This window comes from Erinaceus europaeus, chromosome 17 (genome assembly GCF_950295315.1).
Source record: "Erinaceus europaeus chromosome 17, mEriEur2.1, whole genome shotgun sequence".
NCBI classification, from domain to species: Eukaryota; Metazoa; Chordata; class Mammalia; order Eulipotyphla; family Erinaceidae; genus Erinaceus; species Erinaceus europaeus.
In genome coordinates, this window is record NC_080178.1 from 41,330,132 (window position 1) to 41,349,209 (window position 19,078).

The window sequence follows — 19,078 nt, forward strand, 5'->3', positions numbered from 1 at the left end:
CTGTGTCTCCATTTTCCTTTCTTTTTATAAAATGTTTTATTTATTTATTTTTAATGGCAGAGAGATACTAGAGTACTGCTCAGCTCAGGCATGTGGTGGTGCTAGGGATTGAACCAGGGACTTCAGAGCCTCAGGCATGAGAAGTCTTTCACATAAGCATTATACTATCTCCCCAGGACCCCATTTTCCTTTCTTTCTGAGAAAGAGAGAGATCTGCAGCACTGCTCACTTATGAAGCTTACCCCCTCCAGGTGGGGACCAGGATCTTGAATTTGAGTCCTTTTTCCACATGGTAATGTATGCACTCTACTAGGAAACCCACCTCTAGGGCCCTCATAAGAAGTTTTTTAATAAATTGGAGATTTTTAAAGGAACTTCCCAATTCAGCATACTTCCACATTATGTCTTTATCTTCCTTGACTGTCATTGGGTGCCTTCAGAAGAACAATTCAGAGGGCTTGCATTTTTAAAATGTTGATAGAAACCATGATTCAGGGAGTACATAGGCAAAGGGCCTTTGAAGGGATAATATGAGCAATCAAAATAATAGTCTTTTTTTTTTAGTTTTCTCTTATTTTGAAAAGCATTTCTGTGTTGCAGATGAACTGTCTCATGCTGAGCCTGAGCCAGCTCAAGTGCCAGACCACAGTTCTAGAGACCATCAGCAAGGTAAGCACCTACTTCTCATGGCCCTAAATGCTCAGACGTCCCCAAGCTTGAGCCCACATGCCACTGAGATCAGGAAGACAGCTGAGGAGTCCATATCTAAAGTCCTAGACTGGTTTAATCGAAGTTCTTATTCACATGACAATCAGTCATCTCTCCAGAATCTCCAAGGACTAGAGCCCAAGGCAAAAGACTCTGAATCCCAGCTTGCTATTGCCTCGGTGGCTAATGACACCAATCTAAGAAAAAAAGACTTAGAGATTCTACCATCCTCCCAAGGTAAAGGGCCACCTGTGGGATCTGAGTCACCATTCCAGCCAGAGACAAATATTCTACCTTCTGGAAACAACCAAGATAAAAATAGGAATATCAGCTCTAAGCCTACTCATTCATCCCAACAAGGCAAGGGAAACCCAGGTACGTCCATTCAGCCATTCAAGCTCTATGGTCCCTGTCGAGGGAATACAAATATGGACTATAGCCGAAGTTCAAACAACACAGGAGGAGGAAGTAAGTTACTTGCCCCAACCAGTAACAATTCCTGCAGTGTTCTCAAAGGACCTGATCCAGAAAACCAAACTCCATGCAGCATTAAGGATGCTGCTACCTCAGGTGTAGAAGAGGCCAATCCCTGTGTTTATGGAAAAAACAGCAGAAACTCAGAAGGAAATGTTGATTCTTCACCAATTATCATAGATTTTGGTTTGAAAGACAGCAACAAAGCAGAGACAAAGAGCCAAGTTTCTTTGGAACCAGAGAATTCTGGGTTACCACTGAGAGCTCCCAACAACAGAGCTCATTGGGAGGAACCTGATGTCCCTATGCAGAGAGAAATTGGTGATGTTCCTAAGAACCACGTGCAGAGACAGAAATACCAAAGAGTGAGCGAGAGAATATCCTTTTGGGAAGGTGGGGAAACCACCACCAAGCAAGATCAGAAACAACCACCATCTCCATACAGCCAGGGACCATGCAATGGGTCACAGAGGCTCCCTGTGGACAGTTTAGCTACTGGCCAAAATGAATATATTCAAGCCACTGCCAAACAGGTGGTCCTTGATGAGGATGGTCATGAAACTCTTCCTTTCAGTTTTTATTCTGTAAATAAAACTAAACAGACCATGCCCCCAGTATTAACTCCACTGAGAAATTCCCCTCCAGCTGAACAATCAGGTAAAATGTCTCCATTTCCCAATAAGATAAATGAAGAATTACCTATGAAAACATTGCCAATGACAGACAGTTCAGACTCAGAAAGGAACATTATTTTGCCAGCACTACAACATCCTTCAAATGCTGGGAGTAAAGCACATGTTTCTTTGGAGAAAAACAGATACCTGGCTGGTGAATCAAACCCCAACTTTAAAATTATCTCCCTAAAAGAAAGAATGGATGAATCTAATGCAGAACAGTGCTACAGTCACTCTCAATTTGAGAACTTGAGAAAGTTCTGGGAGCTAGGACCCCAGATGAATGGTATGATAAATGTTGAGAAGAATTCTATCATAACAGGCCAAAAACATCCTGGGTCTTTTAACAGTCAGACTCACAAAGAATTCAGCAGCCTTAAATCATCAGGGGAAAACACACATGGAATAGAGACAGCTTTAAGCCAAAAACATGTTCCAGTAAGAGAAAAAACAGAGAAATTAAACCCCCAAAGCACATCTCAGGGGGTACCAGAGGAACCTACATTTTTCGTGAGGTCACACAGAAAAGCTACTCACCAGATGCCAGGAAATGAGCCATTGGAGGAAAATGTGGACAAGACTATGGAGAGGTTTGTTATTCCATTGCTGAAGGAAGAGGAGGATTACTCACTCCCAGAGATTCAGGAATCCATAGTGAAAACCATTGTTTCCTCTAAGGACTACAAAGACACTTTGAATGACACCCTCCAGAAGCTGCTATCAGAAACTTCATCACTACCACAAACCCAGCCTTCTAGTGGAAAAGTCCATGAAAATCAAGTACTTGGTCCAGGGGTTTCTGAAAACAGGACAGGTTTTGTTGTTACTGAGCAAGAAAGCAAAGAACCCAGGGAAGTTGTTAATGAGCATGTATCAAAAACAGTAGCTCCTCCAAAGGTCAGAACCAACTCTTTGACTGCTAGTCTAGACAAACTCCTAAAGGAGGCAAGTGGACTACAGGCTTTTCCCTTGCAAATCAAAACAGAACCTGCAGAGGCCTCTCACCCAGTTGCTCCACCATCCCCTCCTCATAGAAAAGATACTTTGGGGGAAGTGGTCAATTCTATCCAAGATATGCCTCCTATGGAAGATGCTCCTCAAGAGGAGGAGGAGATGTTATTATCTCAAAGGGAAATTTCAGGGACTATAGAAAAAGTCACTTTTCCACCCAAACTTGTATCAGATCATGTAAATGCTGTATTAGAAAAGCTACTTAGAGAAACTTTGTTGAGTAATTCAAGTAAGGTGGAAGTAGTCCCTGGAGAAGCCAAAGAATTTCCTGAAGGAATACAGATAGTAGATAACTCTTCATATTTTCTAGGAACTACTTCACCACAGGCTATGAAGAACATCATAGTTCCAGACAAAAAGAATTGCCATCCCTTCAACATAGCTCCTGACAAAACTCACAAAGTAGGATCTGATTTAGCAGCCCCAAAGTCTCCATTAGAGCAAACCCAAAGTTTACCCAGTCCCACAGTTTCTCAGTCTGGTGGAGCATTGCCTCAGAAAGTGAGAGAAATCATGAGGGAGATCATTACTCAGCCTCAGTCAGAGCTCCTTGAATTCCGTGCTGGTTTGAATAGACCACTGGAGGAAACCACTGATACCCCCTCCTCAAAGTGTGAATGGGACAGAGGAGCTCTTTCTCCTGTGAAGTTAATGGGTAGAGCTGAGGTAACCAAACTGAGTACTGTACAGGTCCATACTGAGGAGATAAAGGAAACTATAGAGAATGCTAAAGTGCCTTCCATAAGCCAGAGTGCTTTCAATCTACGTTTTGAGAAACTCCTTAAAGAAGTGTCTGAAACTCCTTATCCACCCCTGGGGTTTGTGGAGGAAGAACCTCCTCATAAGGAGCCTTCACAGGTAGAGCAAACCAGGTGCTGGGAGACAGGGACCTGTTCAGGGAACAGGCCAGCCTCAGAAGCTTATTATGAAAGGAATCTTGAGATCAATGCTTACTGTCAAGTCAGCCAATATGATGACGGGCTAAGAGGAGGCAAGGCTGTGACTGACTTGTCAGCAGATTTCAGTTGCTCTGAGAGAGGGCTTGGGGCCTCTGCAGCCCCACAGTCGTGTGTGGCCCATGAAACAGGGACCATTGAAGCACTGGGATTCCCAAAGGACAGAGAAAGTGAGGTCACAGGAGCTCCAGAAGGAGCTTTTCTGTCTAGCAGCAGGAAGTCCTTTGAAGTAGTGAGTGTGTCTGGAGATAAACAGCCCAGCCCTCTCCTCATGAGCCAAGGAGACCCCACTAAAGTGAGCAAAGTTGAACTGACTCTGGTGTCACCATATGCACGACAAGAGCAAGAAGAAACAGGGCTCTCTGATTCCAGTTTCTCAGATGGAAACCTCCATTCTCATAACTCAAGTGAGCATTGTAGTCTTTAACCCATTTATTCTTGAGCTGCTTTTAATGAAATGTTGATGTAGAGGTACTTTTTTTTTCAAATTGGAATTAGCATGGCACTCCTGGGTGGTACTACATTTTTATAACTTCAATTCCCTCCTAAATGTTCTTAATTTTAAAAAGCCAACATCTCCTTTTATCGTCTCTCTTTAAGATTAGCTAGAGAGAGAGAGGACACGAGAACATAACTCTGGTATATGTGGTACAGAAATTGAATTCAGGGCATCATTCTTGCAAGTTCTTTACCACTGTACTACCTCCCTGGCCATCACTTTACATTGTAATCAAATGAATCACAAAGAGACAATTTTACCCACAAGGAAGTATGCCAGAATCTGACCTTCTTGTCATTGATCTACCAATAGGCTTTTAAGATTCTAGAAATGGTTTTTGAAGAATGTTTTCAGTCCAGAAAGTCTATTTAAAGCCTTCAGGCTCAATTCCCCTCCTACAAATAATTCAAATTTCTTTCTTAATTGGAAACTCACAAGAAAGTACCATGAGTGAGTACAAATTTCCTTCTTAGGAGTAATTTTTTTATCATTGTAGTGGCTAAAAACCAAGACTGGAACCGTCTTCCCTCAGCAGATACCTTGTGATATGATGGTTACATTACTGGTCTTCCCCTGCCGTTTTTTTGTCTGCAGAGACTTGCCCTTATAAATTGGTGGTCTGGGAGATGGCTCAGTGGATAAAGCACTGAACTCTCAAGTATGAGGTCCTGAGTTCAGGCCCCAGCAGCACATGTACCAGGGTGATGTCTGGTTCTTTCTCCTCCTATCTATCTCATTAATAAATAAACAAAATCTTTTTTAAAAAAATCCTAACTAGTCAGATGTTTGCATCTGATTCCACCCAGGTCACTACCTGGCCTTCTGCATTTCTCTGGCTCTAACCTTCACTAAGTGGATGAAGCTCTTAACCCATTACCCAATTCATTTAAAAGAACTTTGGACTGCTGGTTTCAGCCAGGCTGGGAAACACTCATCTCAGATTGCTCTTCTGATAAACGCTGAGGCTTCAGCAGAGGGATCCAGGCACAAACAGGAATGTGAAGCCACCTGATCTGAGTGAGAACATGTAGGGGGAATAAAAAGAAGTGTCGCCTGGCTGAGCCACTTGCACTCAGGATTTAGTGTAAATTTTAGTAGAATTTTCTATCTTATTTTGCTATCAATGGGAATAAATAAAGGGACAATTGGTGAGTCACTAGGTAGAATACACTTGTTACCAAGCACAAGGACTTGGGTTCGAGCCCCCCACTCCCTACCTGTAGGGGGAAGCTTCACAAACAATGGAGCTTTGCTGCAGTTATCTCTTTATCTCTTTATCTCTCTCCCTATCTCTCTCTGTCTCTATCTCACTCTCTATCAGAAAATAGGAAGGAAGGAAAGCTTTGGTGCTGTGAGGTCTCTCTCTCTTTTTCTGCCTCTCTGCCTTCTCTATATATATTTTTTAAAAGCTATTGGATAGATTTGTAAGGTTTGGATTTCTTTGAAAGTAGCTATAAGTTCTCTTTTGGAAAATTGACCAAAAGGATATATTTCATCCTAATTAATCAAGTTGAAGCTTTTTTTAGAAAATGCTGCTGGGAAGAAAAGGAAAGTGAAATGTCAGTCTCTGGAGTCTGAAGAAATTGACCTTGAAATTCACTCTTCTCTCGCATGAGTTAGTAGGGTGGTTTCACCTGCAGGAGGAGGAGGGTTAGCAAATTTGCACTGATTGAGGAGACTATGGCCTAGTTGCTAGTGTTCGCAGTATAACACCATAGCTGATTGAACAGCAAAAAAGCTTACCTAAAACAACAGTGACAAAATGTCAGTATTCAGTAACTACCCAGACAGAGTCCAAAGAGATTTCTCATTTAAAAGTATGAGGTATAAAATGATTTATAGTTTTTGTTTGTTTTGCCACTGGAGCCTTGTGTGTGCATTATTCCATTATCCCTAATAAATTTCTCCTTTCAATTCAAGTCAGAAAGAGAGAGATGGAGTTGGGCTGTGGTGCACCGGGTTAAGCACACGTGCGCAAAGTGCAAGGACCAGCGTAAGGATCCTGGTTCAAGCCCCCAGCTCCCCACCTGTAGGGGAATTGCTTCAAGGCGATGAAGCAGATCTTCAGGTGTCTATCTTTCTCTCCCCCTCTGTCTTCCCCTCCTCTCTCCATTTCTCTCTGTCCTATCCAATGACATCAGTAACAACAATAAGAACTACAACAATAAAACAAGGGCAACAAAAGGGAATAAATAAATAAATAAATAAATAAATAAATATTAAAAAGAAAGAAAGAAAGAGAGAAGGAGAGACACCATAGCACTCCTCCATTATTTGCTGAGCTTTCTTTCCTTTTGTGCTGTGTGTAGTGCTCCCATGTGGTGCCAGGGGATAGAATCTGGGTCCTCTGTCATGGTATAGTGAGTGTCTATCAGGCAAGCTATCTCCCAGCCACTATAGTTTTATGTCTTCAGATCTAAATTATTATTTTAAATCATTTTTCCAGGGGACAGGGTAAGTGAGGGAGAAACCTGACTACAAACAACATGTGGCTAAATTCCAACCAACCAATGCTTCAAAATGCTCTTTTAAAAACAAACAACACTGTCATTTTACAATCTTGTAACCTATTATTAATTACACATTTTAAAAAATGACAAAAAAGGTAGGAGGACCATATGGTGTCTTTCCAGGTAGAGCCCACACATTACCATGCACAAGGACCCAGCTTCAAATCCCCCCACCCATCCCCTGTAGGAAGGAGAAGCTTCATGAGCAGTGGGACCATGCTACAAGTGTCTCTCCCTAACTCTCTGTCTTTTACCCACTATAAAAAAATAAAAGGCTGCCAGGAACTGTGGAGTCATTCAGATAACATGTAAATAACCCTGGTGGCAAAAAAAAAAAAAAGTGTATGTGTTGGGGAGGCAGTTCTGTGAATATATGCTTTAGAATATCTGTATTTATTTTAGATATAGACAAAGTGAAATTAAGAGGGAAGGGGGAGATAGAGAGGGAGAAAGAGACACCTGCAGCACTGTTACACAGTTATGAAGCTCCCACTCTGCAAGTGGGGATCGGAGTCTTGAACCTGGTTCCTGGTGCATTGTAATGCACCAACACCTAGCCCCTAAACTTATACTTTATAAAATGCTAAGAGATGATGCATGTTTTAAGTGTATTAATGCCTCTCAGAAAGATAGCTTGAGAATCTGAATACAGAGTACTGCATATGGAAATCATCTTCAAACTCTTTGCAGTGAAATGCTTTGAGCAGTAAACAGAATTGGGATGCATGTCAAGAAATTATCAGTTGAAGAGTTGGCTCCCAACACTATTGATTTACTAATGGAACCAGTCATTGATCCACGAACATTTCTGAAGTGCCTTTTGCCAGTTATTTGTTCTAGGTAATGAGATGACAGCAGCAGTAAATGGTAACTCTCTGGCCAGGCTCATCCATGATGGAGTTGTCACTGTCAAAATGGAGACATTAAGGACTGTCTGGAGGGGGAAATGATAGATAGATAGATAGATAGATATCTTTAATATTGCTGAAATGGTGGTGGTGCACCTGGTTGAGTACACATGTTCCAATGTATTTCTCTTTATCTATCCATCTCTCCCTTCTCAGTTTCTCTGTCTCTGCCCAATAAATAAAGAATACAAAAAAAAATTTCTAACAATATTCATTTCCCAGCAAGAAAAAAATGTCATCAACTGTTTTTTAACATGCAGGATTGTACTCATTTTGAGATTGCATCCTTTTTCCTTTGGTCCTAAAATAGCTTTTTTCCTTCTATAGAGAAATGCTTGATTATTTCATCCTGAAAAAAGAGGGAAACCCTGTAGTATCACTATCAAATACAATCTTAGGGCCTCAGACAGGCAGAACATGAGCCATGTCTCTCAACCCCTATGATTTCCTTTTATAAAATAAAGACATTTGTAGATCATACAGTCCTTCTACCCTTTCAGAATGTCTCAGTAAAATAAAAGTTGACTCTTGGGGCCAGGGAAATAACTCAAGCTGGTAGAGTTTAGGACTCACATGCCCAAGGTTCCTAGGTTTGATCCTTAGCACCACATGTACCAGAATGATGTTCTGACTTCCCTCTCCTCCCCCCCAACCCTTCTTTTCATGTCAAGCTCTCTTTCTAGTTACTGTTTAATATTTCATATTTTACTAGCTCATGAAATCCAAAAGGCCTGCATCCATTCATCTAGAGAGCCCACCTCACCTCTCTGTGTGTATGGACACATAAGATGGAAGACACCTGGCTCCTGCCTTCCATGGTTCTCAGTTAAATTATTAAACTTTCAGGGTCCAGTGAAGACACATGTTACAATTCACAAGGATCCTTGTAGGAATCCCTGGTCCCCATCTGCAAGGGGAAAGCTTCACAAGTGGTGAAACAGTGCTACAGGTGTCTCTCTGTCTCTCTCCCTTTCTGTCTCCCCCTTCCTCTCAATTTCTGATTGTATCTATCCAATAAATAAATAAATAAAGTTTTTTTTTTTTAATTGTTGGACTTTTAAAATTGTCTCATGACTATCTTCAAAAACTTGAATGTAAAGTAGGAAGATTCAAAGTCTGGTACCAACTTTCCCGTATGCCTCTCCCAATCCATATAAAATAATATTGCATCTGCTGATCACAACCTAAACAACACAACGATTGCCACCTCAACATGCTTCACTTCAGACTGTGTCCAGAGACTTCACGTGTAGAATGACAACCCTTCAGCTTCATTACTCAGGTTCCAGATGTCATCAGGATGCCGGTCAGGCTTCCCTAGACTGAAGACCCCACCAATGTGTCCTGGAGCTCAGCTTACCCAGAGACACACCCTACTAGGGAAAGAGAGAGGCAGACTGGGAGTATGGACCAACCAGTCAATGCCCATGTTCAGCGGGGAAGCAATTACAGAAGCCAGACCTTCTACCTTCTGCAACCCACAATGACCCTGGGTCCATGCTCCCAGAGGGATAGAGAATGGGAAAGCTATCAGGGTGGGATATGGAGATTGGGTGGTGGGAATTGTGTGGAATTGTACCCCTCCTACCCTATGGTTTTGTTAATTAATACTTTCTTAAATAAAAAAAAAAACAAGGTCTGGTACCAAACAAATCATGTACCCCAAATAGAAGGATAGAAATCTAAGAGGTCACTTTTCTGTTATATAGTAGTATTCCTTCTGCATGATTTATTCTTGCAAATATTTTTGACCAGGAAAATTATTATTTTTTAAAATTTATTTTATTTATTTATTCCCTTTTGTTGCCCTTGTTTTATTGTTGTAGTTATTATTGTTGTCATCGTTGTTGGATAGGACAGAAAGAAATGGAGAGAGGAGGGGGAGAGAAAGATAGACACCTGCAGACCTGCTTCACCGCCTGTGAAACGACTCCCCTGCGGGTGGGGAGCCAGGGGCTCAAACCGGGATCCTTAACGCTGGTCCTTGCACTTTGCACCATGTGCGCTTAACCCGCTGCACTACCGCCTGACTCCCCAGGAAAATTATTTTTAAAGAACATACTAATTGAAGAGAGCTTTTCTTTTCCTCTGGGAATGGCTTCATAGGATAAATAAAAGAATAAAAACTAATGGCATAATGCTTCCTTTCTTTTTTATTTAATTTTTTATTTATAAAAAGGAAGCATTGACAAAACCATAGGATAAGAGGGGTACAACTCCACACAGTTCCCACCACCAGCTCTTCGTATCCCCTCTCCGCCTCTCTCCTGATAGCTTTCCCATTCTTTATCCCTCTGGGAGTATGGACCCACGGTCATTGTGGGATGCAGAAGGTGGAAGGTCTGGCTTCTGTAATTGCTTCCCTGCTGAACATGGGCATTGACAGGTCGATCCATACTCCCAGCCTGCCTCTGTCTTTCCCTAGTAGGGTGGGGCTCTGAGGAATAATGCTTTCTTTCAACTTCCCATCTCAGTGCCCTTTGAAGTCATTAAAAGCTTGGCTTTTGGCTACCTTTTTTTTGTTGTTTGTTTGTGTTTTTTTGTGCTGCGCAGTGTTCATCAATTTTGTCTTGTAACAGGTTCAAAAGAAGAACCCAGCCCTGATTTGAGAACTTTGGAAAGGAATGCTGCTAGGAAAATACCTTCCAAAAGTCTAGAAGACATTTGTTCATCGATTTTGTCTTGTAACAGGTTCAGAAGAAGAACCCAGCCCTGATTTGAGAACTTTGGAAAGGAATGCTGCTAGGAAAATACCTTCCAAAAGTCTAGAAGACATTTCATCTGATTCATCAAGTGAGAATCAAGTCTGCCCCCCTGTTGCCACCCCTGTCTAAGCTTTCACACGTTTGTGTGCACTCTGCAGCCTCCTGCTACATGTTGATATGCACTGGAGCCACTTGGGGAAGCTAACCTGTGAGAATGCTCTTTCCCAAACCAGTAGCAGCAGATGCTCTCCCTGTGGAGTTGGAACCTTGCTTTTAAAATAACCCATGAATCTTAGTCACTAGAGTCCAACATTGCCTGGAATTGAAGAATCCCACTTTGCATGCTTGCTCAAATTCAGTGAGTTCCGAAAAGGTGGTAGCTAGCAGTCCAGCTAGTGGTACCTGGTATTCACAGAGTACCAAGTGCCAAGACTTGGCTACTCATTTCACCTGCATTACTTAACCAGCATAAACAAAACCATGAGAGGGTTGAATTGCTCTTCCCATCTACAAATGAGGAAGATGAGGTCAAGTGACTTGCTTAGGGTCACACAACAGAACTGGAGCTCAAAATTAGTTGACCAAGAGCATTTGTGATGTGATCATGTTGACTGAGTTTTGCATAACATGGGAATGAATTAGTCACTGGCCTCACAGACTTTTTCTCCTGTCCCTTTTTGTTTCTTGACTTTTTTTTATTTAATTTCTTTTTTTTTTTTCAGTGCTGGAACTGTAAGCCCCAATTGTATCTGACATACACTATCCCCCACTTCCCACAGCCGTAACTGGTGGAGGGTTTCCAAAATACTAACATGCTTGCCAGAAATGGAGGGGCAGGGATGGGGAAGGGTTTTGCTCATTTGGGAACAGCAGATGATCTTGAGGACACTCACAAAGAGAACCTTAACCACTGACAGACAGATAAGGTGAAAAGCTGCCCATAATTCTACCAGAATCTTTCTGTGCATCTGTGCTTGAGGCTAAAGAATCAGACTTACTAAAAGGCAAAAGAAGTCACACTTCTAAACCATCTGCAGAGGTGGGGGTAGACAGCATAATGGTTATGCAAAGAGATCTTGGGCCTGAGGTTCCTAAGTCCCAAGTTCAATCCCCCATACCATGATAAGCCAGAGCTGAGCAGTGCTCTGGTTAAAAAAGAAGAAAAAGAAAAAGAAAAGAAAAAAATCTAAACCATCTGTAACTTGCTCTGGGGATAGCTCTGTCAATTTGTCCTGCAGCCCCAGTCCCCCCCCCAAAAAAAAAATCGTGGAATCTCAGTGTTGAAAGGGATCTTGAAGGTCATTCATTCCAAACTCCTCCTCCTGAGTACAGAAATTCCTTCTAAAGCTTCCTCAACAGGTGGCCAGCCCCCTCATTCCTCACCCTGCCAGATTGTTCCCATCCTTTGTGGGGCAGCCCCATCCAAGGATATGAGAGAGAGAAGGAAAGGGGGGAGGGGAAGGGCCAGCAGCAATTGTTCTGCTTGGTCTGCAAAACCTGTGGTCGTTTCCATGGTGTGACTTTAAAGGGCTCTGGGAATGTGTAGAGTTAATAATAATAATAATAATAATACGCTGTCAGCGGATGGGTATTCCTGCAGGCTCCCTTCCAAATGCCAATGCCCACTCTCCCACCAGCCTGCCAAAATTCCACTTAGCAGCTGGTCCCCAGTCCCAGCTCTGCACTTGACTTTCCCCAGCTCTTCTCCCCTGTGGTGCACACAGAGGAAGGAGGATGATGCACGCACAGAAATATTTGTTAATGACCAGACTTTGGGGAAGGTGTTAGTCATGGCTAGTATCAGACCCTTTCCAGAAGAGAGGGAGAGAGAATAGAGGCTGTGCTTCCTGCTGCTGTCTCCCCCTGCTTGCTGGGAGCGAAGCCTCCCACCCTTGGGAGTCCTGGTGCAGCAAGCCTGGTGTGATGTAAGCTGCAGCAGGGCTGGAACCTGACATGGGAGCTCCCACCACTGCACTGACTCCAGTCACCAGCCTCCGGAGAAAGTATTTGGGGGAAGACATCTTGGCTGCACCCCCTCGCCTCCTCTTGATTAATTGCTTCCAACATCTGGGATGGGCTGCTGCTAGGAGCAATCTCATTGTTCTTCCTCTTCCTCACCCTCCCCCCCACACACTCACCCAGGGGTCAGCAGTGTTAACCATTTGTTAATTTCTCCTGAACAGATCGAGCCAAAGTAGATAATCCGCCAGGAGAATTAGTGCGTAGTGCTGAAGATGGTAACTATCTCTCTGTGCTTGCATGTCTGTCTGTGTGTTGGGTTCTGGGGTGGTATGGGGGCATGAAGGCTGGGAGGGGGCAGTTGCTGGGCCTGGGACGCATCCGGTGGCTTAATAGAATAGGAATGTTGGTTGCCACTTTTGTGGCTGCTGCTGGAGTTCTTATAAAGCAACGCTGGTGCAATCCATGCTGTGTATGTTCTGAAGGCTTTTCTGCCTTAAGAATGATGTGTTTGTGAGCAGCTCATCAGAGCCCTCAGGCAAGTGAGGTCTTTTTTTTTCTTTCTTTTTTTTTTAGTAAGAAATAGCATTTCCATGGAGATGAGCTGATTTTAGCCACTCTGACTTGCCGAATACAAGCAGGAAATTAGAGTGGGCTCCTGGTTTAAGTTATTCCTCTTTTGGAGCCTGGAGCTCAACATTGAGATCTCTCTGGATACAACTGGTAAAGCAAGAAGGTCCTGGAGCAAAGAGTGTGCTTGCTGCTTTTGCTTATGTAAAATAAGGACAGATCAAAGGAAAGAAAAAGTATTTTATTCAAATTTTTCAGGCTCCAGATCATGAAGCTTATCGGTGAGACAGGTGGGGCTTGGTTCAAATAAAAGATGAGTGGGGTGATAGTGGAAATGAGTCTGGTTCTTACAGTTCATTGTTTCTGCAAACATGTAATTTCGATTTTCACACTATAACTTTGTTGACTAGATGGCCTTTGCTGCCTTGATAAAGATGAATATTCACTGAGCTTTCCCTGAACTCCTCAAAGGCCTTTACTTACACTGATGTGATTATATCTTGCTCATTTTTTGTTGTTGTTGTTTTGTTTTGTGACAGCTTCACTGAAGTAGGTGGGGCAGGAATTTGTATTTCCCTTTTATAGATAAGATTCAGAGGGATTAGGTGACAGTCTAAGGTCCTGTCACTAGGCAGTCAGTGAGAGGGTAGGAGGAAAAGAATCTTGACTTCATTTCTCCTAGCCCAATTCGCCTTCCACAAAGGGAACGATGCTGAGCATCCCTAAGTTGGATCTTGGGTTCTTCAAATGAACAGGAGACCTTAAAGAGGCTGATATAGAGGCTCACTGAGGCAGGTGGGAAAGCCAACCAGATAGATACTTGTCAGATGCAGGCCAGACTCTCAGCCGTGAAACTGATATTTGAGCTACACTTCCATGTCTCTTTCCTCTGTCTGTTAAAATGGTATTTATTCTGTGTTGCTCTTCTGAGTATACCCAACAGCAGATCAGGACCCAGATACGAATGACTGAATTCCGGGAAGTGAGTAGTAGGATCGTTTTCACAGATGACTAAATGTTGCCACCCTATGTGGTATTAAATGTACTGAAATCACTAACCTGGTTAATGATGTACCATTTGTCATTAGGATTAAACTTTTGAAGCTGATAAAACTATTTCATTCTGACAATGGCTTTACTGGATGAGATTAATCCATACTTCCACAGAGGGAAAGTTTTATATAGTTATTTATAAATATGAACTATATTATGTTACACATATATGTAATATGTCATATATAATTATTGTTGAGAATTGCTATACTTTTTAATTAATTTATTTATTTTTTAATTTTTTTTTTTAACACCAGAGCACTGCTCAGCTCTGGCTTATGGTGGTGTGGGGGATTGAACCTGAGACTTCAGAGCCTCAGGCATGAGAATCTCTTTGCATAACCATTATGCTATCTCCCCTGCTCTTTGTCTCTCTCTGCACAGACTGCTTCAAATAAACTTGGAACCTTCTTATTTGTTTATTACTAATAAGAAGAGTAGAAAGAGCCACAGCATCTCTCCAGCAAATACAGTGCTGGGGATCAAACTCTGGACCACATGCTGGAGGTCCAAACACTGTGCTACCTCCTGGGCCCCTATATTATTACTATTATAAATTATTTTTTTAACCAGAACACTACTCAGCTCTGGAAGTTGACCCTGGGACTTCTAGTGCCTCAGGCATAAAGATCCTTTTGCATAACCATCATGTTGCCTCTCTGTTGCTAAACTGGTATCTTTTACTATCACTTGACTTTGGTGCTGCATTCTATCGTCTTGAGTATTGGTCTCTTGTGGCCTTTTATAAGACTGTAGACAGGAAACAATTTAAATTCATCTAGGCCAAGGAAAGAACAGTTGTTAAGTAATATGGTCACATATGCTTCTCTACATACCTATAGAAGCACATTTGATGTTGTCCAGGGTTTAAGCTTTAAGATTCAGAACTAGATGGTTACAGCCTGGGAGGTGGCACAGTGACTAAAGTATTGGATTCTCAGTTGTGACATCCTAAGTTTTATTCCCAGCATCACATTTGCTGGAGTGATGCTGTGGGGCAATCTCTCCTCCCACCCCGACTAATAAATAATAACAAATTTTTTTAAAGGCAGTGTATGTTGTATATATGTCAGTGAATATTTAAATCATAGGAAAGATATATATATATATATATAATCTGGCTAATGCCCATCAACTAATTACTGCCCACCACCAAGCAAGGGTGATTACTTTCTGTTTCTCCTTGAGATTGCTGCAGGTACCACCTTGAGGGCAAGATAGCAGATGGAAGTGGAGTTTGTAGGACTGCAGAACTTACAGATGTGTGTGATGTCTTCTTGCTGTCCTTCTTTCAGCCAGTTTCATCATCCTTGGCACTGAGGGATGAAGATAATAATAGTGTCCAAGACTGTCCTTGATGTCCACAAGATTTTTCTTTGTTTTATTTTTATTTTTGTTGTCACTAGGGTTATAGTTTAGTTGGGGCTCTGTGCCTGCACAGTTTTACCATTCCCAGAAGGTGGTTCCTATTCCTCTTCTTCTTCTTCTTCTTCTTCTCCTTCTCCTTCTCCTTCTCCTTCTCCTTCTCCTTCTCCTTCTCCTTCTCCTTCTCCTTCTTCTTCTTCTTCTTCGTCTTCTTCTTCTTCTTCTTCTTTTTCTTCTTCTTCTTCATCTTCTTCTCCTCCTTTTCCTTCTCCATCCCCTCCTCCTCCTTCTTTTTCTTCAAAAGAGAGGGGTGAGTGGCAGAAAGAGAGAGGGGACCCTAGCAATGCTCCACAAATTTGCGTGCCTACCCCACGCAAATGACCCCATGTAGTGTCTGGAGAACCCAGGTTCTTGTGCATGTTAAAGCATGTGCTCTACTGGGTGAACCCTTTCCCACCCACACCCTTTCTTTTTCCCCAAATATTTATTTATGAGAGAGTAAGCAGACCACTGCCCCATTGTATGTGGTGTCAAGTATCAAACCCTGAGCCTCACATATACAGGATTGTGCCTTGGTTATTGAGCCACCTCCCTGCTCACAGCACCACAAGAATACTTTATCCCAATTCCCCAACAGTCTTCACATGTGCTGATCAATCTTAAGGAGAGGCAGAGCTAAATAGAGCCATTAGGCAGTGAGACAAAGTGCTGATGCTAGAAAGCAGTGGCATCTGGCCTGAAACTTGACCTTTACTTAGCTAAGGAGCTCCTCTGGCTTTGGCACAAAACCTGACAAATTCTCAGAAACTGCCTAGGAGGGGAGATGTGGTGATTACAGCCCTTTGGGGAGGCTATCTGACCATTGCAGGCAGAGGCCAGGTGCTCTTTCCCTCAGCCTTATGCAGTACAGAGACTTGCCAAGTTGTACTTAAGTAGGTGGACATTAAAGTTAGGTCATCTTATTTTATCTTGTTGTGACTTGCTCACATTTACACTGATGGGTGAAATTAAAACATGGCCATACATGCCTATATATCTGGATTGGCTTCTGAGCTATTGATCAGACAAGAAGTTAATCATCTACCAAGTTCTGGACAAATTCCCTCTCTCTCTCTCTTTCTCTCTCTCTCTCCCTCGCTGTCTCCTCTCTTCTCCTCTCCTCTCCTCTCTCTCTCAAGATTTATTTATTAGCATGAGAGAGAGAACTGGAGCATGATTCTGGCATAAGTGATGCCAGTTTCAAATTTACACACAAGTGCTGTGCTGTAACCACTGTGTCATACCTTATGTCATTCACATGTTCTTTCTTTTTTAATCTTTTTCTTTTTTCCTTATTTTTTTATTTTTAATCAGAGCACTCTTAGTTTTGGCTGATGGTGGTGCTGGGAATTGAGCCTGGAACTTTGAAGGTTTAGGCATTGAGAGTCTTTTGCATAACCATTATGCTGTCTCCCTAGCACCAATCAAATTCATCTCATTGTGACTTCCATACACATACTGCATCATAAAGAAAACATTTGCTATGTTTTCTTATTAACCTAAATTCCTACCTTCTCATTATATTCTTAAGAACCCGTAGCCTATCTGAAGTGTTAAGATACAAGTTATTAAGAATTTTCATTTTGTCTTCTTGTTAAATTCTTCATAACTAGTAGTGTAGCTTGGTTGTTCAGACTTAGTATAGGTCTGTCATCATTGAAAATCCTCTGAGTTGACAGGTATCAAAATACTTTCTTCTTTAAAAAGGGAAAATTTGGTTTTCTTCAGACACTCATCAATCTGGACACATTCAATGTTGAGTGTAAAGATACTTGCTCTCTGATGAAATAGTTTTTCAGCCTGCAGCATGTTAAAGATACAAGCAAAGGAGATGAACCAATAAATCACAGCCCTGGTGGCTTGGAGTTAAAAACCAACTTGTGCTCTTCACATTAAGTGATCTGTTTTAAATAATTCAAACCCTGCTCTAGTCCCATTAAAAAAAAAAAGTAACAAATTTCTGTTTCATGGTTATTTTCTATTTGGTTCTACTCCTTGCTGTTCTTCTTTTTGAACCTGAACTTGACACCTGCATGTTACTTATCTTATGGTCCTGTGCATGTATGTTGCTGTACCTTTCACTCTTTTACACATTCTCTCTTTCTCTGTGTGTATGTGTGTGTGTGCTCATACATGAAAAGAGTGTGGTTTTGATTTGTGCCCAATGTTGCCTTGCCTGTTGTGAGGACAGTGTTGAACAGAAATGCCACTGTTTAGTTTTCACAGTGCCTGCACCATTGGACGATCACTTTTCTCACCCTGACAAACTCAAAAGGATGAGCAAGTCTGTTCCAGCATTTCTCCAAGATGAGGCAAGTCAATCTTTCATACCTTCCAACAAATAGTGCCAAGCAGGTAGACCCACTGGACCCTGACTGGTGTGTTTGTTGTGTTTGGCCATGGCAGGTCATTGGTTTGGAAATGTGCCTTTGCTTCCAAAGTGGGTTCACAATAAGAACTGTGGGCAGGAATATGTTTACATGAATTTGTGTCTCTATAAAATTGAACTGATTGGTAGAAGCTACATCTAGGCAGCCTGATTAGCCCAAAAACACTTATTAAAATAATGGGCTGTTGGAAAAGTCATGACATATTTTTCTATACAAAACTGTATCATGGCTTTTGCAACAGCACAAGAGTAAAGTAACTGGCATAGAAAACTTTAAGGAGACCTTCCTGTGTGTGAGCTCTTTCCAGTCCTGATGTTATTTCCTTCTCCAGCTATCCTGAGGATCATCATTAGCTCCGGATGTTCCAGGCAGGGGAACCAGGGCTGAACAAGGTGGACCTGCCTGATTCAGCTAGGAAGATGTTGAATTAGTTCAGGCCTGCTCCCCTTTCCTTGATATTAAACCTCTTTCTCCAATATGAATGTGAGGATCACCTCTAGCACTGAGTTGCTTCTAGATATCCAAATGTCACCAACTCAGTGTGGTCAGTATATATTTTCCTCATTTGATAATTAATTAATTAATTAATTTTTAAAATGTGCTCAGCAAGACAGCTGTAGTTCTGGCTGTGTCATGGCTGTGATGTGTGTTTATGGACAAAGGCCTTGACTTCCACAGGTCTGGTTTCCTGGTACCTACTACAAAGGCTATGAGGGGGCAGTTGAGACCATGCAGAAAATGTGAGCTGTCAATCACTGTTTGCAATTTGGGTCTTTTTTTTTTCCCCCTTTTTTCCTTTTTTCTCCTGGGGCTCGGTACCTAAACTACGAATCTATTGTCCCTGAAGGCCATTTTTCCCATTTTTGTTGCTGTTGCTGTTGTTGTTGTTGGATAGGACAGAGAAAAATTGAGAGTAAGATAAAGATGGGGAGAGAAAGATAGACACCTGTAGACCTGCACAGGTGGTGACCTGTGAAGTGACCACAGGTAGCTGGGGGGCTCAAATCAGGATCCTTGAGCCACACCTTGCACTTTGTACAATGTGCACTTAACCTGGTGTGCCACCAGCTGGCCCCTCTGGGTCTAGTTTGATGAAAAGGCTTCATCCTCAAGCATCCTCTTGCCAGACTGACTATGAGGAATGTAAATCACATTTTCCTCCTCTGTTTCCTGGGTACCTTTCCATATTGGGCTTTTGCAAAGGAAAACTGTATCATCTGTATCTACAAATACTCAGCTCTTGCCAAGTGCTTAAGA

General features: G+C 42.1%; 2 protein-coding genes across 15 annotated transcripts in view; one reads left to right on the forward strand and one right to left on the reverse strand.

The window, feature by feature from the left end:
• The window catches only part of CCDC83 (coiled-coil domain containing 83), a 371,061-nt gene that overhangs the window by 149,461 nt on the left and 202,522 nt on the right, over positions 1–19,078 (reverse strand). The gene's annotated exons all lie outside the window — the stretch shown is intronic.
• Positions 1–19,078, forward strand: part of SYTL2 (synaptotagmin like 2) — a 117,647-nt gene that overhangs the window by 65,339 nt on the left and 33,230 nt on the right. For 2 of the 14 annotated variants that reach the window (XR_009545708.1, XR_009545709.1), the window contains exons 8-12: positions 601–4,230; positions 10,432–10,533; positions 12,629–12,682; positions 13,906–13,956; positions 17,649–17,743. Coding sequence is in view for 11 of the 14 variants with exons in the window: in XM_060177371.1 (XP_060033354.1) it covers positions 601–4,230; positions 10,432–10,533; positions 12,629–12,682; positions 17,649–17,743 (3,881 nt within the window). In the remaining 3 variants the exon portion in view is untranslated. Of the gene's footprint in view, positions 1–600; positions 4,231–10,431; positions 10,534–12,134; positions 12,449–12,628; positions 12,683–13,905; positions 13,957–17,648; positions 17,744–19,078 lie in introns of those variants that run through there. The other 12 variants (XM_060177371.1, XM_060177373.1, XM_060177372.1 and 9 more) reach the window with 9 other exon arrangements.